The 26,319-nt window shown below is 40.3% G+C and overlaps 1 protein-coding gene and 1 long non-coding RNA gene across 2 annotated transcripts; both read left to right on the top strand.

The window, feature by feature from the left end:
• Positions 1-8,821: 8,821 nt before the first annotated feature.
• cxcl18b (chemokine (C-X-C motif) ligand 18b) lies at positions 8,822-10,115 on the top strand. The gene is made up of 4 exons (XM_074699327.1): positions 8,822-9,026; positions 9,227-9,341; positions 9,439-9,531; positions 9,922-10,115. The coding sequence occupies exons 1-4, from the start codon at positions 8,951-8,953 to the stop codon at positions 9,980-9,982; spliced, it is 345 nt and encodes a 114-aa protein (XP_074555428.1). The 5' UTR covers positions 8,822-8,950; the 3' UTR covers positions 9,983-10,115.
• A 9,245-nt stretch (positions 10,116-19,360) lies between these two features.
• On the top strand, positions 19,361-25,687 carry LOC141787187 (uncharacterized). The gene is made up of 3 exons (XR_012598045.1): positions 19,361-19,492; positions 19,811-19,951; positions 25,256-25,687. It is a non-coding gene; the product is annotated as an uncharacterized LOC141787187 (long non-coding RNA).
• Positions 25,688-26,319: the final 632 nt, after the last annotated feature.

Raw genomic sequence — 26,319 nt, 5'->3', positions numbered from 1 at the left:
TGCTTTTGTCCAACACAAGCAAGAATTTAGACAGAAGGAAAAACCTTAGTATGACAAAGTGCTAAAAATTATTTGGCTGCAGGTGCTGCCATTAAGTGCAAGAAGATTTTTTCCATGTGGAATAATGTAGCCATAACTAACCACAGTTAATTGCTGCAACAATATGCTTCAATCTTCAATACCATTCAATGATCAGTGCTGAAAATTCCCTATAAGAGCTGGGTCTGAGACCTCCTGACTTATTCTACCCCCTGAAGAGAAAGAGGAGAAGGGTCAGATTAAGTGTGAAAGTGTTCCCTGAACAGATGAGTTTTCAGTCATCTCTTAAAGTGTTTTTCCGGGATGGAACAAGTTGGGTCCTATCACAAGGTTTAGGGCAGAAATTACCCCTACAGCAGTGTTTTTGTGCAGCAGAAGCCCAGAGCGCTAGCATCAAACACCCCCTCCCTGCTCGTCAGCCGGTTTCCTCTGCACTCAGACGGGGCCATATTTTACTTGACCAAAAACACAAACGGACTCCCACCGAAAAAATCTGATATTGGTCTGCATTTACGCTTTATTTAGAGAATTTCCAGCGCGTTACTTTCACATAAAAACACAGCTAAAGAAGGCTCTAGTTCTCATCGTGTCGTAAAACGGCGCTACCTCCGCTGCAGAGCCACAGCTGGCTACGAGGCCTGGTGTGGTGATGGACGTCAGGAGGTTGGTGTCCGATGATCTGAGATGGCGGCTCGGGGAGGGACGTTGAAGGAGGTCTGCAAGGTATGGGGGAGCGAGGTCATTGAGAGCTTTGTAGATGATGAGCAGGATCTTGAAGATGATTCTATGTCGGACAGGGAGCCAGTGGAGGTGCTGGAGAATGGATGTGGTGTGTTCATAGGAGCGGGAGTGGTTGAGTAATCAAACAGCTGAGTTTTGAACATACTGGAGTTTTTGGAGGTCTGAGGAGGGGAGGCCATAAAGGATGCTAAGGTCCAGCTGGTCATCAATCAGGATACCCAGATTTCTGGCAGAGTTTGTGGCACAAGTTGATTGGAATCAAGCAGGACACTGATCTGTGGTTGAACCGAGGAACATACTGGAAGGGCAATGAGCTCAGTTTTGGACAGATTTAGCTTAAGGACACATTCCTTCATCCATGCGGAGATATCAGCCAGGCACGCGGATATCTGAGCTGAAACGGTTGTGTCGTCATATGGAAAAGACAGGAAAATATGAGTGTCGTCAGCATAGCAGTGGTAGGAAAAGCCATGGGAGCAGATCACTGCACCAATTGAGGTGGTGTATAAGGAGAAGACATACTGCAAACAATGCAGAGGTGTAGCACTATGGTTAAGAACAGATATCTACTGTCCATGGTCGAGGTCTCTGACAAGGCCCGTTTATTATTCTTGGATAAGCAGTGGGTCACTGGAGGAAACAGTCAACATGTCAAAGTGAATGGTCAGGAAACATAATTCCAAATTTCTCCTGCTAGCCTGGCCTGGTGTATGAACGTGCATATGCTGGATATGCTGATTGCTAGCCTTGTATGGTGCTGCATCAGAGTGTGTGAGGGTGAAACGGCGAATGTTGTTAAGCACCTTGAGTACACATCCAGACCAGAAAGCTGCTATGTCTGAGTAAGTCCCTCCAGGGAATTGTGGTTGTGGGATTTGGGGAATCTATCCAAATTCAACCAGTCCCTGCACTTTTGTTTCTCTTGTTGTTTGTTTTGCAACCTTGCAAGTTTTAGGCATTCACACAAATTTTACCTCGCTTTGACTAACATTCATATTTTCCCTCGTGCAACGCCAAGTGTGTCACCAAATTCACCTCTTCCTGTGCAGTGATGAATAAAACCCTGGAGAGTGTGGTTTGCTGTGTCTCAAATGCCTCTGTAATGATGCATGCTGGAGACAAGACGGGACTTTTCCTGTCTTGGTGGGGGTCAGACAGCGACATAATCTGATATTTGACATTTAACCATTTTCATTCGAATCTGACTCAAGGTCCAGGAACTTTTTATTCCTGGTAATGAACTACATGGTTCCCATGGCTCATTGTTTGTCCGTGATTTCACTGTAGGCTAAGGACACAGGGAGATTAATTAAATATATGGAGGAAAACATAATGGTGCCTTTGGATCAAAGACTTTCAGCAGTACACATCCTTCTTAAACGGTTTTAGATCATCATCAAATACTTATCTGATGAGAATATTTTGACACATAAACATATCACAAACTAAACTAGGATGCATTCTCAAGGACTTCTTATCTGTATGAACAGCTGTTGTAAACTGGATCTCCACTGACACGTTCAGCTGAAGGTCTCCAGTTTACAGGGTCACTCTTTAGACTGTAACACCGGGAGCTGACAGAGACACATTCACACTATCAGACTATAAAAATAAATAAATAACTAAATACATACATACATACATACATACATACTAGGCCTGCACAATATATCGTTTGAACATCGCCATCGCAATATGCACATGCGCAATAGTCACATCGCGCACATCTTCATCATTCACAGATAAACCCCCTTAGCCTGGATTTAACTGTATTATAGGAATACAATAGTGTCATTGTGAGTCAACCAAATTCTTCCCAAACAGAGCTATTCAAGTCATCTGGTGAAAATTATTATTTTTTTAATATCGCAATATATATCACAATATATATATCGCAATATATCGCAACCTCCCAAAAAATCGCAATGTCAGTTTTTTCCAATATCGTGCAGCCCTAATACATACAAACAAACATGCATAAAATCAGACCCCTTATTGAAAATAGAAAAAAATCACTGAAATTCTGGACTCCACTCAGGCTTTAGTCCAGGACTGAAGTACTCCAGCACTGCCTGTAACTAAGAAATTCAGCCAATACATCATTTATTTCAAGGGCTGGGTAGATTGATTTAATGCGGTGCATTAATTGTTTTGTTATGGAAAAATTAATGCTGAGTTAAAATTTATAAGTGCTGAAAAGAATGGAGAGAATTTAACTCTTAAGCCCCATTTCCATCAAGTGGTTCAATTTGGTTCGTCTCAGTACGGCACACATCTTGTGACATTTCCTTTGACTAAAACCAGAACAGGTCCCAAAATTACTGACCTTTACTGCCCCACTCTTTGTTACCCTTCTGTTGGAGTGCCAGACATACTGATCTGACACTAGTAGGTGGAGCCGATAGTAGGGCTGTCACTTTTCCTCAAAATCAAAGTCAAACGATTTTCAACCACAAACGAAAATAACCGAAGATAATCGATTCCCCCCGCCGCCGCTGACCGGCTGTGAATCACAGACACGAGACATTTCCTTTATATTCTTCTCAGCCTTTTTTTATTGCCACAAACGTAACACTGCACAACGGCACTAACTGACTTATTTTCTCATATTATTTGCCAGAAACACAAGCCTGTCAACCTGCTCAGGATCAAGTGCAGCTCTTTTTTATTAACAATGTTGCCTGATGACGAGAACACCCGTTCAGAGCGCACTGAGGTACCCGGCACACACAGATATTTACGAGCCAACTTTGAGAGCTGCGGGTATCGAGCACACCCCATTTCTCTCCACCAAAGCAGGGGGTTGCTGTCTGCAGAGAGTGGGTTCTCTCTCATGTAGGTTTGTATTTCTTGAATGGAACTCGCATTACTTACAACAGAGTCACTCGTTTTGTACAAACTCCCAAACAGGGAGCCCATCGCTCCAACAGCAGCTGCCCTCTCTTCAGGTTTACAGTCACTGTCTGTTTCATAGTCATTCATCTCACGTGACAAGCTGTCAATGACAACATTTGAACGTTGTCCACTGTGGCTTTCTGCGTCTTCCATTTTTATCGAACTATACTTCACTCTTTGGTCACTGAGGTCAAGAGAGAAGTTCATACGCGATGGAACTGTCAAGCTTTGCGGACAGCGCCCTCTGCTGGATGAAAGGGTTCCCTGCTCCAGGCACTCTGATGAGCTGCTGAACCCAATATTTTACATTCGAATATGTATTTACTAATCGGTTACGGATATTTATCCCCATGTTCGATTGGTTATTCAAATATCGAACATAAAGTGACAGCCCTAGCCGATAGGCCGATAAATGGTGGAAAGAATTGTCACTTCCTGTGTGACAGTGGTAGTAGTGAACAACACATAAGCCTGCCATGTTAAAATTTCAAGCTGGCTTTGTAAAATTAACTTTCTCTTTGTTTGGAAAATGGTGTCACCAAGCAGCATGAACACCTGCTGGGGAAACAAAACTGCCACGTTTTTCTTCTTTGTTGGATGTATTAGCAGGGTACACTGTGTTGCACTGCTATGCCGTCATGTTTTGGGAGCATGGTTGGCTGTGGAAATGCAAGCAGGATCAGGCTCTACCAATCCAACCCACACCAAACTGTACTGAACCAACCCAGACCACTTGGTGGAAATGGGGCTTTATAAGACAGACTACAGATAAAGAGAAATTATATTCTTTTTTTTTGTGCTTCTGTAGTTTGAGGAAGAAAAAAAAGTACTGTAACCTCATTTTTATGTACACTTTTGTTGGAAATTGCTTTATTTTCAGCAGTAAACGGTGTGTTGATGGCGTTCACTTTTACATGATGTCGCTTATGTTTCATGGCCAACTTTAGAAAAAGAATCAGGTGGAAGCTTGTACAGTCTCACAAATTTGTAGAACTTGTCTTTTTCTTAGGTTTCATTTCTAACTTAAGTGTTTGTTGTGCAAACTGCTGAAATACCAGCTCCTGGTGGAGCAACCACTGCAGACATATATCCATCTGTTGGGAACTGTTTCCGCTCTATGTGTGTGTGTGTGTGTGTGTGTGTGTGTGTGTGTGTGTGTGTGTGTGTGTGTGTGTGTGTGTGTGTGTGTGTGTGTGGTTTCTGGGAAAGTGATCTTTTGACATGCTGTGAGTTGTTGAGTTATGAATAGGATGTTACTTGTCACAGCGTGTTTACACTGTATATGCAAACAGGCTTGTAAAAACGGAAACAGGAGCAGATTGATCACATGATAAACCATTATCTACTGTCAGAGTGTTTCAGCGTGTTGCATCAAACAGGTGCTGGCCTGCTGGCCCACGTCCATCCTGTAACACACAGACACACATTTATCCAGCATGACGGCGCTCACTGTGTCATCATGTTATTGTAGTTGCCAGTAAATCCTTACATGCAGGAGGAATGTTGGGGTGTAAAAAAGCAGTCGGAAAGCTGTTCCTAAAAAGTCTGACACATGGTTTCCATTACTCAAATCAGTGTTATCCAGAAACATTTCTGAATCTCTACAGATAGAAAAATAGTGTTTGATTCATTGCGTGTTCAGTTCATCCTTCAGGAACACTCATCATTTAATTGAACTTACATCACCTTAGAGTACAAACACTTTGTCTGAGTCAATTTTTTCCCCAGTTAAGAGGAACTCTGACTATTACAGCTGTAGGAGAAACTTAAATTTTTGCCATTTCTAAAAAAAAAAAGAGAGATAGATAAATAAATAAAAAATATATAGGTAAACACAGTTGCTACTATTGTGACTGTGCAGGCAGAATTCACCATGAACAGGCAGACAGTAATTCACAAACACACCAACACCTGCAGGAAATTAAGAGTGACCAACCTGATGAGTGTGTTTTTGACTGTGGAAAGAAGCCACAGAGAACACACACATGCTCAGAGGGAACCTACAAACTCCACACAGAAAGGCTGCTGTTCAATCGGGGACTCGAACCAGGAACCTTCCTACTGTGAGACAACAAAGCTAACCACTGCACTACCATTCAGCATAACTGAGGCAAACGCCTCAACTTTGAACATTGTCACTATCATCACTTCCTCTCATGTTTTCAGAGACTTTGTAGAGACTGGCAGTTTCTGCTGAGAATATCCTGGATGTGTCTCCAGTCTGACCCTGTTCCGTTGTGTGTAGACTCTCATTGGTCAACTCACATTGGCTGCTTTTTTAGTCCAGCAGGATTTCCAGACAGCTGGAGTCAGGAAACCCAGGAACTCTCTGAAATGCCACCTCAATGATGATCCTGGTGTCAGCAGAGGATAATATGTTTGGGAGTTTGTGATTAGGATATAGCAGGGGTTCCCAAATTTTACTATACCAAGGCCCCCCAAACAGCATTTGCTTCTGGCCGGGGACCCCCTCTGGAAACAGACAAAGTTTCAAAATATGTAAAGTAATGTCAAATTTAGGAATATGTTTTCTAACTTAAATTCCCTTTTCAATAATTATAACATTCGTTTAAAACAAGAAATTATTAAACAAAAGTCAGACTCACGCAAGTAAATTGTCGCAAAAGGGAGAAGACATTTCAGGGTTCTGTCAGCCAAGGTGGGATACTCCTTGTGTACATGTAGCCAATAGTTAGACAGGGAAAGAGCCTCAAAGTTCAGTTTAGTTTTTTGGATAGCTTCAAAAAAAAGGCGCAAACCACCAGGTCGACACAGATTATAACATCATCTTACAGAAGTTGCAGCTGTTACACAAGGGGTGGTTAAGTACAATCAGAAACTTGAAAAACTTACACGACACAATACATATTTTGTGTTCAAGACAACTGCATACAACAACGATAATACTACTACAACTACAACTACTACTACTACTACTACTACTACTACTACTACTACTACTACTACTAATAATAATAATAATAATAATAATAATAATAATAACATTTAGATGCAATTTTTTTTCCCTTCCCTCCAAATTTCTAAGGCCCCCCTGGTGCCTCCTGACCCCCCACCCCCCCCCACCCCCACCCCCCTTTAAAAACTACTGGGATGTAGCAAAATGTGAACTAATAACTAATTATGAAAGAGGAGAAGGGGTAAGACTAAATCAGCTGATGCTTCTTCTACTCCTTATCAAACATGTTAATATTGTTTAAGTTATTTAGGGGGGGTTGGCTCTGTTTTATATATATATATATATATATATATATATATATATATATATATATATATATATATATATATATATATATATATATATATATATATATATATGTTTTCTTTTTAACTTTTTCATTCATTCATTCTTTCATACATTCATTCATTCATCCTCTCCTCATTTACGCTGGGCTGTAAAACCTCAAACCTGTGGACTGGCCTGACTCTGCTCATTATATGTTTTTTTTTTTTGTTGTAGTCAAGCTTATTATGATCTGGTTTTGACACCGTTTTTTTTTTTCATTTTGAAAGTCACTGTACGTGTTTTAGTAGTTTCCATGCAAGCTTCCTGTTAATGCCCCAGCATTCAGCCAAATTAAGAGGCAGGGGTATGTGATGTGTCCAGCTCCAACTTGCCGGAGCGGGGATGTAGCTACACCACAACAGAGTGAATCCAGTGTGACTTGAACAGAATCCTGTCTGATCCAAAGCTGCTGTATGCAGCAGGTTTATTTTGGCCATTACAGTTATGTATTATGTTGGCTGTGGTTGTCTGGATTGGAGGACAGGATTTTGCTCCACTTTTCTCTATCAGAAATGGCCAGGGCCTTAGGGTGTCAGTTTGACTTAAGAATGAATGATATATGTCATGTGGTTTTGACCAATCAGAATCAAGTATTTGATACTGTATGGTAATCATTTTAAATAATTTACTCTGTTTATTTTTTTTTTCAGGATAAAAGACTTCCCATGAGCACTTGCACCTACTGTCATGAGGACATGACTCTTACCAAGGCAAATACAATTTATATATCTGTAGTTATGTAGGGCTATTGTTTGTAACGTGACAACAATCAAACTTTATAAACTAAGTTTGAACCATAGTTCAGTAGCGGTCTATATTTAGCTGACAGCCTGGTGCTCTAAGACATGTCTGGAATGTGTAACACCAGTTAATCCTGGTTATGTCCTGCCAGTCATCTACCAAGCAGAGCTAACGTAACCTCACACTTCATTTTATTGATAGACTCTAAAATTTGAACAGACCACTGCAGGATAACTTCCCCTGTGTTAGCCATTAGCTCGGGCTGTATCATTCTCCTGTTCAGCTTTCTTCTGCTCTTCTGCCCTTTTTCTGTCTGACAGGCTCCATCACAACAAAATGTCCTATTTTCAAGCAGAGAAAAACACAAATCTCTCTTCTCACTGCTAAACTTCATCAGGTGGCGTGGTGTTGCAGTTGTTTTTGAGTTTTTTATGAGATGACTGAGTTATAACAATAACATTTTTTTTAACAGATGGGCAATAAGTGGCTCCGTACATTTAATGGTTGCAAGTGAAGTAGCATTTCATCATAATAAGTTATTTTTTTCTGAATCTTTCCTCTTTTTCTGAACTGGTATGATTGTGTTGTTTTGTGTGTTTCTTTACCTTTAAAATATGGAAGATTAAACACCTTGGAGTGATTTCTAACAGAAAAGCTTTAAGCTGTTAATCTGGGTTGTACAATAAATGACCTCATGGTCAAATTCAGCTCTGCTTCCAAGCAACCCCCCACCTTTCTATGCTCATTCACAGCTAAAGCTTTACTTCCGGTCAGCAGAACAGTCCAAGTCCAAACGGTGCAACTGGACTCCTTGATCCTGATCTGCAGTGTAGTTTGATTTGAGGCAGTGTTAGCCCGGACTTGTTCACTCTGACATGTCTGGGCAAAGTGTCACATGACGTATTTAACATCTTGGTATGCCGCTGAGTCAGTTTCCTCTTAATTGGTCCATCATTCTCCCTTTCTCTTCTCTTTCTGCGGAGGGAGCGAGAGCACATTCCTTCAAGTGAGTGTGGGAATTCCAGGAGGCGGAGCAGGTTGGCTTGACGGGAAAAAGCATGGGCTCTGGGAAAACTCACTGAACTGCCTTATAAAAGGAGACCCAGGCTCACAGCAGCTCACTTCACTCTCCCTCCTCAGCCTGCCTCGGTTTGCACTTTGTCCTTCGAGGGATCTCTGGACTTTCGTCTTCTTGCAGCGAAACAAAAAACCAAAACAAAAAAAACAACAATGGCCTTTTTGTCCCAGAGTAGCTGTGCTCTCCTGCTGGTTTTCGTGGCGGCTGTTTCCATTCAGCTTCATCAGGGTGAGTACAAGTTAATTTTTACAAAAGTGCCATTTTACAGGATGCAAATACTGCTAAAGAAAAAGAGAGTAGTGATGCATGACCCAGTTTAAATGATTCGTTGTGCTTTTTTTTAAGCTGAGATGTTTTGGTGTGGAAGTGTTGCATGACTTGTGCTAATTACGGGGGCTTCATTAACTCTTTCCATGTTTTCCCTGCAGCTATTGACATTCCTGATCGCTGCTACTGTCACGAATTCATCAAGTTCATCAAAGGCAACATCTCGGACTTCGAAGTCTATGAGAGACGATCTGGATGTGAGCAAACTGAGCTGATGTGAGTTGGAACGGACGCCTGCAGTTTTCCACAACATTTCAAACCTCTTCAGTTGAACTTGGATTGATTCTTATATCTTTGTTTTTTTTATTTCCAGTGTTACCATGAGCAACTCAAACAACAGCACAGAGAAAATCTGCATGAACACTCAGGGGAAGATGGCCAAGGCATTTCTGAGATGCTGGGAAAGGTAAATAACGATACGTGAAGTAAACAACACTTGACATGCTTAACTTTCACAAATCAACACTCTTTTCTTTCTGGAAAACAGCTTTGACTTTGAGTCCGCTTTTATAGAGAGATGTGTTTTTCATCAAACATCTGAGACTAACTGAACCCTCCTGCAACATTTGGGTTTTCACAAGAGAGCAGGCACTTTTGATTTGGCCTCAAGCTAGTTTACTTTGCAACAAACACACCGTCAATGAAACACAAGTCCTCTGCTCATAAAAACTGTTTTATTTCAAGACATTTGCTCAACATTTCTAATCACATTAACATGTGACGTGTTGCACGGACCACCAGATGTTTCGTGTTAGTCCTCTGGCCTGATCCCAGTTTTCTTCCTCCCTTTCTTCAGGATAAACAAAAACGAGACCCGCAAGTGGGAGTGCATCGACAGAAAGAGAAAGGCAGAGTGAGAGCACAAGGGGAGGCCTGATCGGGGAGGAAAGTAATCCGGACCGGAGTCCCGGAGGTGACATGAAGACTGAGCCCACGAGCCTGAGAACGCTGAGAGCAGAGCTTTCACTGAACTCCTGCACTGCAGAGGATTGGGAAATGACAGCAAGAGGGGGAACAGCCATGGGGGAGGAAATAATTTACAGCTCTGAGGCAGGACTGGGGTGGGGGGTGGGGGGAGAGATTACAAACATGTACAGTTTTATAACAGCAAGTCTGTAAAAAGCCAGTGTAAAAATGCACACATCTTTATTGTTTTGCTTGACTTTATTATTTAAGAAGCCTTATTTATTGTTAAATTCTATTTCTTTATATTTTGTGTTTTTTACAAATGTTTGTAAAGTCTAATAAATCTGATTTTGATACAAATAAATGCTTCATCAAGTTTGTATAAAGGTTCCCTTTGCACACATACCTCTTTACATCGCCCTTTAAACAAAGAAAACTCTTCAGACCGCCACTTTTTTAACTCTCTTGATTAAACCTGTGGTTAAAACCAAAGTTTCATAACAAAAGCAGTTTTTACTCTGCAGAAAAAAAATGCACTTGAGGACACTGAAGTGACTTTGTCACGGGGAAAGACGGATGAATTGTTATTGTAGAACACCGCTCCCTCCTCAGGGAGACGCACGATAACAATTAAAATGATGCCTGGGAGAGAGTCGGACCACAGCTGTTTGCAGCAGCTGCAGGCGGGCTGACAGAGAGGAGGATTCCTGAAGCATCTCACGGCTCTGCTGTCAAACAAGGTGAAAAGTGACGAGTTACAACTGCTAAAGTTTGTGATACTGCGGTCAAGCTAGCAACATAGGAATCAACATCAAGTCACAACAAAAACAAAAAAAAAGTTGTACTTTTTTACTTATTGCACAAGACCACATAGAAAACATCCTGGGTCTGTTGTAGTTTTACTCAATAGTCACAAGATGTTGACCTGACACGCAAGATAAACTATTCACATTCTTAGGGAGGAGAATGTAATCCAACTGTTTCTGAAGCAAGAGTTATTTTCAAAGATTTTTGAGATCAATCAGTTTAGTTTCAGCAGTAAACACACAAAAACATATGTCCACACACATGCCATTTCACATCCGGAGCAACCGTCATTGCTGATCACTTTGGTATTTAACATAAACTCTGCAGAAAAATAAAGAGGACACTGATTTAATGAGGAAAAAAGGCTCTTGAATACCCCTTTTACACCAGTGCTCATTTGGTGCTAGCGCTAAGTTGGTTCTAATCCTGTTCTTACTAAGAACACATTTTGTCCCGGTAAAATGTCAGTACATTAGTCACGCTTGGGGTGAGGGGCGGCGACTAAGATGGTGTTGAGAGCGCTTAAAAATAGGCTATTTATTTTTATTTTTATCTGCATGACATCATTTTTTTAGACTGCTGCACAGAGTGTGCTGTATGTGTGGACTATAAGAGACAATGCTTTGCCACAGGCTCACAATACCACCTATTTTAATATGACTGGCACTTACAATTTGTCCAATCCAAAAACTGAAAACACTTTTTATTAACTGCACCCTGTTTAGCATCAGTTAAACAGTAGCTAACACTTAACTCATCATCTGCAATGCATTGTTCGTACATTAATACTCATTTGTACATCATGCACAAACACCAGACCAAGTGGTGACCCGGTACACAAAGATCCTGATGCATTTCGGTCGAGGTGGAACCATGTCCAAGAGTACAAATGAGTTTTACTGTATGAACAATGCATTGCCGATGATGAGTCGAGTGTTAGCTAATGCTTCACTGATGCTAAACAGGGGGTGTTTAATATAAAGTGTAATTTAAAAACTTAAAAAAAAAAATGGCATAATCACCATCATCTCAAGTTTCCGAGGGGACCTGATGTATCTCATGTGACGTTGGCAACATGTATAAATGTGTCGCAGAAGACAGGAGAATTTCATCAACCTACCTAGTCTTGCTTTTGCTAAACTCAGGGTTCTCAGTTATACTGATGCATTAGCATTTGGTTGCAGTTTTTTACTCAGTTGAAACGATCAGCTTAAATTCCTGATCCCCAATACATAAAAAAATGGCAAAATAGGCCCTGATTCAATGCTAGAGATTGGGACATCTCTATTGATTTGGTAGAGAATTTTGGGACCTTTCACCTCTTCTCCAAAAGAGCTTCTTCAGGCTGTTTTTGGCAAACAGACACAGAAAGCCACCCAGGCAGAGACAAGCAGTTAGTGGAGAATTGTGACGTGTTAGAGTCAGTTTGTTTTTGAAGTAAATCTGACAAGACGCTGATTGTGCAATAGCAAAAACATGGAAACAATGAATCACGCTTAACAATGAATATTTACTGATTGGTTAAGTTTATGATGAAGAATGTGCTGTACAATGTTTCAAAGTGTGCAGAGTCTTTCCTTAAGTGTTTGGTTGATGATGGATGTGCAGAAATCCAAACAGGAGAGTCTGAGAACAAAGGAGTCATTGTAGAACAAACAGAGAAGTGGTCTGAGTGGTAAAAAAAAATATGATGACTGTGCATTTCTGCACAGAAAAACCAGAGACTGTGCTCAGAGTATAGATATCACTCTGCTGTTTCATAACTCAGTAAATCCACCCAGTTAGGTTGTACTTAACTTTTAAGGTGCAGTACCACAGATTAAATTTCATCTGCCTGAAGGTTTGGTACCTGTCCAGTAGTTCCAGCATAGTTCAGTCAGGAGGACTGTATTTTGGCGTGCTTGGGCCTGTAGTTTTGTTTTTTTTTAATTGTTACACCACTTGGCATTCAGTCCTATCATTGCCTCTGCCCCACCTGCACACCGCCCAGCCTGAGCAGCTTCTGCAGAGCCATTTCATCAGCCTCAGCAGATTTCATCAACCACCAGCTCCACCAGGGGCTGGACTCCGTGGGGATATTTGCCCTAATCTGCTGCACTGGGCGGACAACCTCAGATTACAAAATCTCCCTGTAGAGTCAAAGTGCTGAAGACTTCTGATAAAAAATGGTTCTCAGATGTAATCTAATTAGTCATACTTTTTTTTTTTAATTGATGACACACATGTTTTTCTTTTCAAAACAGCAAAGGCGAGGGGAAAAGGAAAAAGGAGAAGGAGATGAAAAAGGAAGAAGGCAGAAAATCACAGTAGTACGACTGTTAAGAGTTTGATGCTTTGCTCAGTGGAAGGAAGTGAGCTGGCACTTCTTCATATTTCGCCACTCTGAACCATTGTGGCCAACTTTTCAGTAAGGAAAGCAGATATTGGCTGTCCTAGAAATCATGAGAAATTGCTTCATGATGTCATTCTCAAATTTGCATATTTGTCCATTTGTTTGTAATTATCATGGCTGCTGTAGGAAATAGGAATGATGTCGTGAGTGAAAACACTGTAGCTATGTTAAGAACTCATAAATGAACTTTCTCCTGTTGATTCTTGTTTAATTTAATGTCAAAGTAACAACCTTTCTCCTATACCCAGGGAGGGGAACAGCAAAGTGATCCAAAAGAGATACTGGTGGGGTGGGATCTGCCAGCAGCAGTTTTGTGCATTAACATCTCATTTCTATACATTCCCTGTTTCTGGCTGCAGCTGGGAGGGACTGCCATAGCAGGACCTACAGCTCCTTGAGAAGATTAATGCCTAAAATACACTACAACATCTGCAGTCCAGCTGTGCTCAACTCACACTGGCTGTGTGTCCAGCCTGGCAAGACCCACGACTGACAGACAGCTGACGGACAGACGGTCACGAGACCGAGGAGTTCCCACGCTTCCCCCTCCATTGATAAGTCTCTCCTCATTCATGTTGGGCTGTAAAACCTCGAACCTGTTTCCTCCTGGTCTCTGCACTTCGTGTTGGTTTGTTGTTGCAGTCAAGATAAATATGATCTGGTTTTGTCACCATTTGTTTTATTTTGAAAGTCACTGGGTGTTTTTAGGTAGTTTCTGTGCACGACTTCCTGTCCTGCTCTGTGAACTGACGGGTCACAGCTCTGGCATCCAGCAAAAACAGGATGGTGGCGTATAACCTGTGACCTGCTGGACTATCCACACGACTGGACCACAATGGAGTGGATCCAGTGTGAGCTGACACATTAGCTTGAATAGAAAGCTATCTTGGTGTTGTGATAGAGCAGAGACACATTCAGCCATCAGATTTATTCATGCTTTTACTGACTACAAACTCCATAAAAGTTGTTAGACTGGCTGCTAGTGGCCTTTTTGAAAAAAGCTGCCTTTTCACCATGCAGTCAGTATGGTTCAGTATGGTTTGGTACTATTTGGTACAGTTAAGCCTGATACCGTTTGCGTGTACACAGCAAACATGTGCCCTCTCATGGTAGGCGGCGTGTAAGCCAGATGCAGACAGCCGCAGCTGTTAAACAATAGCATGACGCCATAGCAGCGTGACACAGTTTGCCCGCTAATAAATCCAGAGAAGGAGAAAAACCCGACACAGTAAACAAAGAGCATAGACGGGAGACATGCAGCATTTAGTCCTCTCTGTGATTTTCATGTAACTCTCTCTTACGAAGTGCAATCAAACTTTGTTTCAGAGAAGTCTGTGTGCCGCCAGGAGAAATGCAGCCGCTGTTGCATGGTAAGTGACGATACTTTCGACCAATCAACGGTCTGCAGAGTTGTTGCTTCACCTTCCGAAAGCAGATGGATTCAGTCTGGCACCCATACGAAAGAGTCCCAAAAAGTGGGACGGCTCGTCTCGGTTATTTGGGGATCTGTCCTGGGATAAGTCAGTGGAAACGCCATAAAATGCGTGTCGTACCGAGATGAACCGAACTGGTCTGCTCAGGGGAAACGCGGCTAAATAGAGGGTCTTGGCAACACTCCCATGAACAGTGGTTTAAGCAAAAAGTATTAAACAGTTTGACATAAAAAAAAAACCCTTATTAATCTCAGTTTAATGTAAAAAAAAAAAAAAAAAAAAAAAAAAAAACACAGTAAGACCCTCTAATGGAGAAAACATGCTTTTTTTTTTTTTTTTAAAAAAAAAAAAAGATATTTAATGAAAAAACCTGTCCACAAGAGAAAATGTCTTTCAGACTACTGTAGGCTGTTATGGGGGACACAGCAGACTAAAGGTCAAAGGTCAAGAGAAAGTGCACTCCATGTAATGGTTATCCATCCAATTATCCATTGTGTCATTCTGGTTTAAAGTTTCTGTGTTATTATGCCAACATCTGTCTCCCTCTCTTCCAGTTCTGGCCCAGTCTCCCTCCTGTGTGATCCCTGACCCCTCCCTAATGTGTTTCTCCTGTGCCTTGTTGTCTGCACTCACTACTCCTTCATGTTCCAAGTGTGTTCACCCAACACTTGTCAGATCAGCTCATGCCCTGGTACTTATCCAGTACTCTATGTAGACTAAAGGCCAGGAGCCCCTCTTGCCACCACATCACCCCTGTCCTCCAGCAGCTTCACTGACTCCCAGTTAAATTCAGAATCACCTTAAAAATCCTTCCGTATACATCCAAGGCCATCCATAACCTCGCACAACCCTGTATCTGTCTGATCTCCTCCATATTGCCACCCAGTCCTTCTCTCTCAGGTCTTCCTCCTCTGTCCACCTCTCTGTGCCCCGTCTCAGCATCATTGGAGCAGAGCTCTGGAACTCTTTCCCACCTCACATCAGAAACATTGACTCTCTTGTTTTATTCAAATATAAACTCAAACCCCATTTGTTTCAATCTGCATTTTCCACTCCCACAAATTAATTTTAACCTCATGCCACTCTTGTTTGTCAGTATTATCTATCTCTATTGTGGTTGTGTTTTTAACTACAGTAAAGTGTCCTTGAGAGTTTTAAAAAGCGCTTTTAAAAATGCTATGAGGAGGATCTGTTTTAATTGCACCCCCTCGCCACCTTTTGGAGTCTCATGTACACTGTTGTAAATAACTTTTAGCAAGGTGTGTGTTTGTTTTGGAATTGAATGGAGATCGGATCAAAACAAATTTTCTTTGTTCAAGACAACTTTTTACTGGATACAATGCGCCGAGGTGAGGTATTTATCAGTACAGTTACGTAGTGCTATGGTTTGAAATGTGACATCAAGCTGGCTTTATGTTGGCGACATTGTCAGCCTGATTCTTGACGTATCTGTTGGCTAACGTGACAACAAGTAAACACTGTCGGTTTGTAAGTAGTTTAGTAGCTGTCTATATTAAGCACAGCTGACAGCCCGATGCTCAAAGACATGTCTGTAATGTGTAACGTTAGTGAATCCTGGTCATGTCCTGCCAGTCAACTACCAAGCAGAGCTAACGTAACCTCACTCTTCATTTTATTGATAGACTCTCAAGTTTGAACAGACCACTGCAGAATAACTGCTGACTGTGGGTTGGAATCAACATTAGCACAAACAATTAGCCCCTGTGTTAGCCTTAAGCTCGTGCTCTATCACTCTCCTGTTTATCTTTCTTCTGCTCTTCTGTCCTTTTTCTGTCTGACAGTTAGGCTCCAGTGTCCACCATCACTACAAAATTAATCCCAGAAATCATTTTTAGCAGAGGAAAACACAGATCTCTCATATCTCAGCCAAACTCTGTCAGCCGGTGTCATGTTGTCATAGAGACCGAGACGTGCCGTGTATCAATCCAGTCCTGCAGACCCGCCCTGGAAGCTAAGAAGTAGCAATTTAAGATAACTTGTAACCTTTTATGTTGCCATCGCTAATCTCATTTTAAGTGTATATTACAATCAGGCATATACCTAGAAAGGAGACCTTTTCAAGATCACTTTCAAACTCCTCACAGTCCCTCTAAATGAAATGTATAATAATTATTACACTACACAGGATAATTGGATTGATTTTTGTCCCTTATGATCAAAATCAGCCAAGGCCTCACTGACTGTCTGATTTATACAAACACATGGTGTGTGATTACCTTTACTCAGCACCAACTCACACAGTAATGCATACAGCCCACTTCCCCGCCATCTCCATGGCTTTTCCCATGATCATTTTGTGTGTGTGTGTGTGTGTGTGTGTGTGTGTGTGTGTGTGTGTGTGTGTGTGTGTGTGTGTGTGTGTGTGTGTGTATGTGTGTGTGTGTGTGTGTGTGTGTGTGTGTGCGTGTGTGTGTGTGTATGTGAGGGTTTTTCTCCTTTTTTGGGGGGGCATTTAAGAGGCTGGAAATGACCATCATTGCTTCTTACTGTTTGTCTGACGTGTTTATTTACACTGAAGTCACGTTTTACTGCATGAGATCTGCAAAATTGTAAAAAGCTGATAATCTGCTGAAAAATGGGTAGGTGCTTGGTGTGCTCTGGATTGCAAATGTGCTCTGTAAGACAATTCTATTAAGTGGGAAGAAAACTGGATGAAGTGCACTCAAAGTAACTAACTGAATATAAAAAGTTGACAATGATACATCACAATGTCCTTTGTTAGAGCTGTTAGCAGAGACAATTTGATGAAATGTTCTTGTAAAAAACAATGATATTCCAGCTCCAGTGGAGAAAATATGATTGTTTTCTTCAGGATGTTTTTCAGTATAGAAAATGTGTTTCTATCCATTGCACCTAAAGTCAAAAACAGTTAAGACCCAGGTGGTTCCTCCGTGAACCATAAGGGGAGAAGAGCACAGTGGTCTCTGTGTTACTTTAACCTACACGTCCTCTTACTCAATCACTGATTCCTGCACAGGAACAGAGGGGAAACAAACTCTTTCTGTATTTACAGTACAACTTGAACATTTTGTGCTTATCCCAAAGGCAGCACGTGTATTCCCCAGCTGACTGTCAATGAATTCTAACGCACTGGTGCTGAGTGGGTTATTGATTGGCCGGGGCCATGCACTCCCTCTCGACCGGACCGGCTGCTCCTGAGTGATCAGCTGAGCCAACATGTCTTGATCTTTTCAACCATTAACTTTGCAGGAGAGATAAAGTTTGCTGGAGAATATCAGAGCTGCTGCGGCTTTACTCCAGGGAAATCAGAGCAGGTCTGGTTTGGGTCAGAGCAGGGGAGTGTGGGAAAGAATAGATCCTCGATAAGCTCACTACGTCTGTAGGTCCTGGGGCTGTGTTTGCCCTGTCTGGTCATCTACACACACACACACAAACACACAATCTGATACAAACACATGCTAAACAGCAGGACCAGCTCCACATTGGGCCACAGGCTGGAGCTGTTCATTGATGGGCCACGTGACGAGCACCAGACAGAGGCCAGAAAACTTTACCCAACATCTGACATCTCTGAGCTAATGAGGAACTCTTAATCAAATAAAGTTATCCATCGAGCTTGTTTCCAACTGCTTCAGGGATTTTACAAACACTTTCACATAACACATTAACTGCTTTAAGTTATAACAGTTAACACTAACTGTCAATGAAACATATCTGCTATAACATGACCACCAGTTATTTCATTTAGTTTTTGTCTAGTCTATTTAGACGTTTTTTTTTTCTCATTTTATTTTTGAAAGATAAGCCAAACAGAAAAACAAATAAACAAAAAAGATAAATTGCATGTGCAGGTGAGGTGGAAACCCATCAGGGCTTATCTCAAACCTCATTTTAAAATCATACAAAGTTGGAATAAAATAAGATTAAAAAACAAAGTAAAAAATGTGCTTTGACAGATAAAAATTGAAAATTACATTCAAACATTAAAAACATAGAAATATACAGTAAAAACAAAAGGGATATACAGTATGTAGACAATATCGCAGAATCAGGACAATTCACTATAAATCTTTCTGACATCAAAACTTTTCTGAGTCTTATTTTGTATCGAGAACAATGTGAAAAATCTTTAAGTAAAAACAGATGCATGTTAAATAATTTGACTCTACGGTATCTCATTGATTATTGTCCTCCAGACGTATGACATATTGGTAGCTATAGGTTATTGATTTGTCTAGATGATGAATAGTTCACTTTTGAGTTTGAAATGAAGAATAATTTAAATTTTCTGGTAGTAAGTGTAACCCTGGGTTTACATAGCCTCATGTAATAAAAGCTTGTTAATAAAAACAGCTATTTACAAAAACATTGTAAGTGATAAATAGATAACAAATGTGTTAACATGTTAAACTTAAAAGAAAAAGAAAAGAAAAGGGAATAAATAAATAAATACATGTATAAAAACAATATATTTCATGGTATGGTGTTAAATAAGGTTTAAAAATGGTTAAGAGTTAAAAACTTGTAAATTCATGTTATTTATTTCATTTATGGTTAAAAATGTTAAAACTCTTATTTTGAAAGGACACGCTGCAGCGTGAGTCATGTGACTAGCCACAGCCAACCGGGTTGTTGTTCTGTTTTACTTCTTCAGAACGAGGGAAAAACACGCAGGTACGAGAGATGCAGACAGTCCATGCGGAGCTGCTTCTTGAGAACGGGAGAAAGTAGAAGAAAAGAGAGTAAAGAGTCCATTAGAAGTTATGTTATTACTCTGGAGGAGTCATTTTACTTTTCCTGCTGTCCAGGATTTGGCCATTTTTGTGTTCATTTCTGAACGGGACTTGGTGAGTGTAAACAGTGTATTTCGTTATATGTAAGAGGATGTTTGTCATGATGTATTAGTCATTTCATGGAAATAGAAAGGTTAAGTAGCAGATTATCATTGTTTTGTTGAAATGGTGAATACAAGGTGGAAATGTGCTGAGAAATTAGCATGAGCCTGTAGTTCAGTGTCCTGTGATGCTAGTTTTCCTCACAGCCGCGACGGCGAGTGCGTCGCCTTATAAAGTATTGAATGAGCTAATAACAGATTTTTAGTTATGTTTGAAGCTACCAGATGCATTGTTTGATTTTTATGCATATTATTTTGGATGTTATGGCAGGCCATTAAGGTTGGATCTGGAAAATTCTGAGCGGATACTGGAGTTCGAGTCCACGTGCGAGATACAAGATGGCGAGCCATACCAGGATTCCTTGAGCTGTGCATCAAACTGAAGCAAAACGCCCTCAGCTTAGTGGAGCGGGTAACTGTAAAATTTCAAGAGAATCGTTCAAATGGTGATTCAAGCATGAAATTTGGCACAAATACCATCTAAGGGTCACTCTTTTGGAATAAAACGTTAGACATGCCAAAATTCAAGATGGCGGCCATTTTTAAAGATGGACGCCATTTCTATCAGACGATTCTTATTTCAAAAGTTCAAATGGTGATGCAAGCATGAAATTTGGTACAGATACTATCTAAGGGACACTTTTTTGAAACAAAATGTTAGACACAACATAATTTCAAGATGGCGGCCATTTTTATTGTATTCACATTTTTCAATAGTTTGAATGTTAATGCAAGCTTAAAAGATGGCACAAATACTTCTTCTGAGCCAGTCATTTTTACAAGGACATTTGATATTGCATATTAAAAATGGTAGTCATTTTTCAGGATAACCACCACCGTACTAGAAAACTGGTGTTAAGAGTGCTCGTGAGGTCCCTTTACAAGGAACCATTTACAGCCACTCGAAACTTCAAAACTGTAAGCCAAGAGTGTTTATTTGACTGTGTTTTGTCTAACTCCTTACCCTTGACCTGTCCAAATTGGTTGAACTTCCCAGGACTGCGCCCTAAGGGCATAGCTCACAGAGTTCATCCGAGTACACAAGCTCCCTTACCGTAACAAGGTAACAGCCACAAGGGAGGCTTTGATCGTTTTTTTTTTTTTTTTTGCTTTTTATGCTTGCATATATATATATATATATATATATATATATATATATATATATATATATATATATATATTTTTTTTTTTTTAAGAGAGAGAGGGGGACAGAGAGACACAGAAAGAAAGATAACTACACAAAGACTGAGCCATACCAGAGACTCAAGCTGGCTGCTTACTCTTCTATTCACACTTGCAGCTGCACAATGCTGTGCAGGTGAACCCCAACCTGAAACATTTGCACCTTCCAACTTAAGCTGTTTGATAGAAAAAAAAAAATACCCTGCAAAATAAGTGCCTGTATTTTAATTCTCTTACCTCTGTAGCATAAAACATATGTAATTTTTTCAGGTTATTATTATTTTTCCTCTTAAAATTATTATAATAGTAATAACAATTATTATTTCGATTTAATGTCTTTTAATGTACTCTTTTTAGCATTCATGTAATTATTGTTTTTACCATTAAATTATTAGTATAGTCATTATTATTAATGTTCTCGAAAACAGAGCTTTTGAAACAAAATGGTGGCCATCTCGAAAAATGGCGGCAATCTTCAATTTTTGTATGTCTAGCATAGTTTTTGTGGCCCTTAAAAAGTAGTTGTGCCAAATTTTACATTTGCATCACCGTTTGAGTTTGGGTTGGAATAATGAGCGTTCAACTGAAATGGTAGCAATCTTGAATAAAATGACCCCCATCATGAAAAATGGTCACCAATTTGTATTTTGGGGTGTCTAAATGAATTTTTCACGAGTGTTGGAGAGTTTATGTGCAAAAATTCATGCTCACATCACCAATAGAAATACATTATAATAACAAGTGTTCAACAAAAAAGTGTCCATTTTTTAAAATGGCCGCCATTTTGAATTTTGTCGTGTCTAACCTTTTGTTTAAAAAAACTGTCCCTTAGAGATAATTTGTGCCAAATTTCATGCTTGCATCACCATTTGAACTTTTGAAAAAAGAATCGTCTGATAGAAATGGCGTCCATCTTTAAAAATGGCCGCCATTTTGAATTTTGTCGTGTCTAACCTTTTGTTTAAAAAAACTGTCCCTTAGAGAGATAACTTGTGCCAAATTTCATGCTTGCATCACCATTTGAACTTTTGAAAAAAGAATCGTCTGATAGAAATGGCGACCATCTTTAAAAATGGCCGCCATTTTGAATTTTGACATGTCTAACGTTTTATTTCAAGAGTGTCCCTTAGAGAGATAACTTGTGCCAAATTTCATGCTTGCATCACCATTTGAACTTTTGAAAAAAGAATCGTCTGATAGAAATGGCGTCCATCTTTAAAAATGGCCGCCATTTTGAATTTTGACATATCTAACGTTTTATTTCAAAAGAGTGTCCCTTAGAGAGTATATGTGCCAAATTTCATGCTTGCATCATCATGTGAACGATTTTTTCACTTATCTGCTCCACTAGCTGGATTTTGTGCGGTTTAATCAAAAACTGGTAGGATTTATCCATATCTCCCTGCAAAACTGCAGAAGACTCTCAGAGACACTGGATTAACAATTCAGGACAATCAAAGGATTTCATTTAATGACAACAAACTTTTCAGCCTTTTGCTGGATTATTTTAAATTGTGTTTTAAATATTTCTTGTTTTTGTTAACCATACATGTTGATGTAATGGTATCATTGAAGGTGTTATTTTTTTGTTGTACAAACAAAATGAGGAATGGTTGAACTTTAAAAAGGGAACTTAACAGAACTTGAACTAAATCTTGAAACTAAAATACAACTAGACCGTATTCAGGATAAAACTGAGTTAACTCAAATAGATTAAAGGATTAAACTAGAGATTAAAATATACAAAACCAAGGTTGAGAACATAATATCTTTTCTAAGCCAAAACACAGGTTTAACTCTAAAAAAGGTATTGATAAGTTGAAAAAACTTGAACATAAAGGGAAAAATATTTCATTTTTCTCTACTGATATTGAAAATTGTATGTCTTTTGCATGTTAAATGTTTTTGTTTGTCATTTACTTAACATTTCAAGCCGGCAATTTAAACTTATTTTCTGGTCTGTGGTTATTTATTGCACGGTACATCAATCACTGCTCCAGTAGTCGAACCTAACATTGATCCTAGTGTACTGTAACTACCTTAAAAGTGTTACAGATATGGCGAGCCAGCCAGGAGCAGTAATTTTACCCTCAACCTTTATTTTTGACCCAGACCTTTTAAATAGGCCAAGTCCGGCAAAATGGATGTAGTTAAATGAGAAAACATCAAAATTCCCAACTCAGTTGTCATTAAGGGAATTTCTGACACAGATGTCGATAAAGATTTAACTGACTTCTGGAACAACTATGGCCGAACTGCGTGAACCTTTTAGATAGATGATCTCCAGTCTCCCTACCACAAAAATGCCATTGTGGAATATGAGAGTGGAGCTGCTTTGACAGCACTTGAACCCTTACTGCCCTACACTTTTGAAAGTCCAAAAGAAGTCACTTATGAGATAAGAGCCCTGTCGACTGAGTATATGTCAGTTATTACAAACAGCACCACCCACAGTTTTTTTTCAGTGAACTGCGGAAAATCGTTGTGAAACCTTTAGGCCCCCAAGCCTTGCCATCAGCTTATCTTGAGTTGCTTAATTCAGCTTTTGGCATAGTGGAAGATGGCGATGAGCTTTTCGCTAAATTCCTCAACACATTCCAAGACGCAGGTGAGAAGCCCTCACAATATCTCCATCGCTCGCAAACAGCTCTCACTAAAGCTCTCACTAAAGCTTTGAAAAGAGGCAGTGTTGTAGCTAGTGAAGCAGATCGACACCTTCTACGCCAGTTTTGTCGGGGGTGTTGGGATAATGCCCTTCTAGCTGATCTCCAGCAAAAGAGATAAACCACCATCCTTTACTGAGCTACTGCTCCAGTTAAAGGGATAGTTCGGATTTTTTGACATGAACCTGTATGGCATCCTCATCTATAGTTATGTACATGAGCGCTGTCTTACCCCTGTCAGCGTCCTGTGACCCGAGATCTGGTGCAGTTTTGGTCCAGATGAAAGTAGTCCGGCAACATGGCTGGGATCACGAAAATAAAGCGTTTTTCCTCTCAAAACAATTTGTGTTCAAAAGAGTGATAAATTTGCATCACAAAACTGCAAACCGGAAAAAAGTCAGACTCCCTTTACGTTTGGCACTACTTTCTGGTGTGTATCACTGCGCCGCGTGGTGCATCCAGCTGCCCGGCGCGCGTTGGCACCGTCATAACAACTTAAAAAAGTTAATGATAACATGTCTGACTACGACACTGATGAAGATGACATTACATTTAGCACAGAGCCATGGGGATTTATTTATGAACCCGAATATACTGATGCTGAAATTCATCAGATGCAGTTAGAACGGGTAGAGAGAGAGACAAGGCACAGTCATGTCGCAGCTGGAGCCGTGAAAGAGAGAGAGGATGACAGACATATGGTGGTCGATTGTCAGAATTATGAAGTCATGTCGACAGAGGTGGAGTGCTACTGCTTTTTTCACGTACCTAGGTACGTGGAAAAAGGTCTGTAAGACACCCTCATTCAGTAGTGCAGGGAAGTCATTATTATTTGTGATGTAGACAGAAGCTGCAACGCTGACCTCCTCATCAATTGAAAGGTTTTGCATCTGTGGCATGATGAGGTTCCATTCGTAGCAGCAGTAGCACCCATTTTCGGTTCTGCTTTTTGGTTCTTGGACGGACTTATAACCTATTTTACGAAGGCTGCGTGTCTGCCAGGAAACCTCAGCGAGTGGGCGCTGGGAGACCTGTCTGTTATGTGACTACATCACACGTTCAGCGTGAATGTCTGACGTAGTCATGTAAAGGAAAAAAAAACACCAGAGAAACTTTGCTAACTATGGATCATCTCTAAAGTGTGGCTTCATTTTGAAAAACAAAGAGATTAACAGGAAAAGAGCAACATATGCCACAAGCTTATTAGCTGCAAGAGAGACTGCACATCAAAACTTACGAAACATTTATGACTACATGGCATTGAGCTGAAAGACTGTACAGTGTTCGATCTAATGCGGACCGACACAGCCAGTGCTAATGTTGCTACAAGCGTTAGCACCTTACCAGTAGCCCCTAAAGAGACACCGTTCACGTTGGCAAAAAGGAGGCTGACAAAAGAGAAAACTGAGGAGTGTCACCGTGCGGTAACCAAGTTTGTAGTGAAAGGACTACATCCTTTCTCGGTCGTCGAGTCTCCATCATTCAGGTAAGTTAAATAGTGTAACGTCGCATATTTCCATCCTAAATCCTGTGGCAAAAATACAGTATTTTGTCTTGTATAGGCATTTCCCTGCAAACCTCAATTATATGCAAACTATAAAACGATTGAATTTTTATAGAATTAAATTAAGACGAATCTATACAATGAAATTAACACAATGCAGACATTCTGTATTCATTTGAAATATTTTCAGCTCTTGCATTTGTGTATTTCTGCCACTGCAACGCTGTATTACTGATTTCCTAACAACAAAACAGTGTGATTTGGGTTGGAAATGTACAAGGCCAAAGTTTGTAGAATCAAATAAAAAAACTGGTACTAGAAAACTTGTATAATGACAGCTACTGTTATGTTGAATCTTTCTTTGCAGGGAGATGATCAGTGCCCTGATCACCCGTAAGCAGGCATCCACCCTTAAGCAGGCTGTCTGGGGAAACATGTCAAAGCGGTACCAATATGATGACATCAGAAGTTTTCTTGAAGAGGCCACTGCAGTTGACCCATGTTACAAACACACTGTGGAGGACAGCATTGTATGGGAGCGGGTCAAGGAGAAGATGATGGCAGGAAAGTCTACAGAGTCTGAGCAGGCAACAGAGCAGCACAGTGGAGAAGGTGATGTGATTGTGCCAGAGGGAGAGGATGAACAAGAGATAAAGGAAAAAGGAGATTGTAAGTCAACCTCAAAGCACATGAACAATTCCAGCAGACAAACATGTACTGGATTCTTTTTGCAACCAGTGAAGTTGTTGCTTGAAGTTATTGTGCTGTTTCACTTAATTAAAGGAGAGAGGTATCTTTAATTTAGCCCAGTTTGAAGGTTTTTTGGTACCTACAATTTAATTGTTGTTACTAAAAATAAATAAATAAATAAATAACTAATGGTTGATTAAATGTTTACTCCTATCTACTCTTTATGGATAATGGTTATTATAAACTGTTACCATTTTTTTTCATTTTACTTTAGGTTTTATTTGTGTTTTCAATTCAGGCTCACCACTGTAGTTTTAATGCACATGAGGACAGTTAGCTCTTCTTGTAACACATTGTTACTCACAGTCTTCCTAAAGACCAGATCTAAAGGCTTTGGAGCACAGATGGTGTAGTGGTCTAGGTCACACTCAACGAGGTTTGCCCTCATGCCCAGGTTTGGATCTAGCCTGTGGCCTCTTTCCCCCACGTCATTCCCCACTCTCACCCTGTTTCCTGCTCTATTCACTGTCCTCTCTCCTATCCAATTAAAAGCATAAAAGCCCAAAAAAATAACCTTTAAAGAAGAGAAAAAAAGGATACTATCTAAAAACTCAGACCATATAGCAAATAATCTTTAGTAACCCAGAGACTCTGAGGGTGTCTCAAGGCCTGTGAGGGCTATGTGTTTGGTGTTGATCAGAGGAATACCTGTGACTGGAATCAGAAATGTTTCTCTGGAGT

This window comes from Halichoeres trimaculatus, unplaced genomic scaffold, assembly GCF_033239565.1.
Source record: "Halichoeres trimaculatus isolate MK-OKI-2021-1 unplaced genomic scaffold, fHalTri1.1 fHalTri1_scaffold_2, whole genome shotgun sequence".
NCBI lineage: Eukaryota > Metazoa > Chordata > Actinopteri > Labriformes > Labridae > Halichoeres > Halichoeres trimaculatus.
This window is presented reverse-complemented; position numbering and strand designations above follow the sequence as displayed.

Coding starts and splice junctions, on each gene's coding strand:
- cxcl18b (XM_074699327.1), top strand. CDS start 8,951: ATGGCCTTTTTGTCCCAGAGTAGCTGTGCTCTCCTGCTGGTTTTCGTG. Junction 9,027..9,226: donor TTCCATTCAGCTTCATCAGG/GTGAGTACAAGT, acceptor TTTTCCCTGCAG/CTATTGACATTCCTGATCGC. Junction 9,532..9,921: donor TTTCTGAGATGCTGGGAAAG/GTAAATAACGAT, acceptor CCCTTTCTTCAG/GATAAACAAAAACGAGACCC.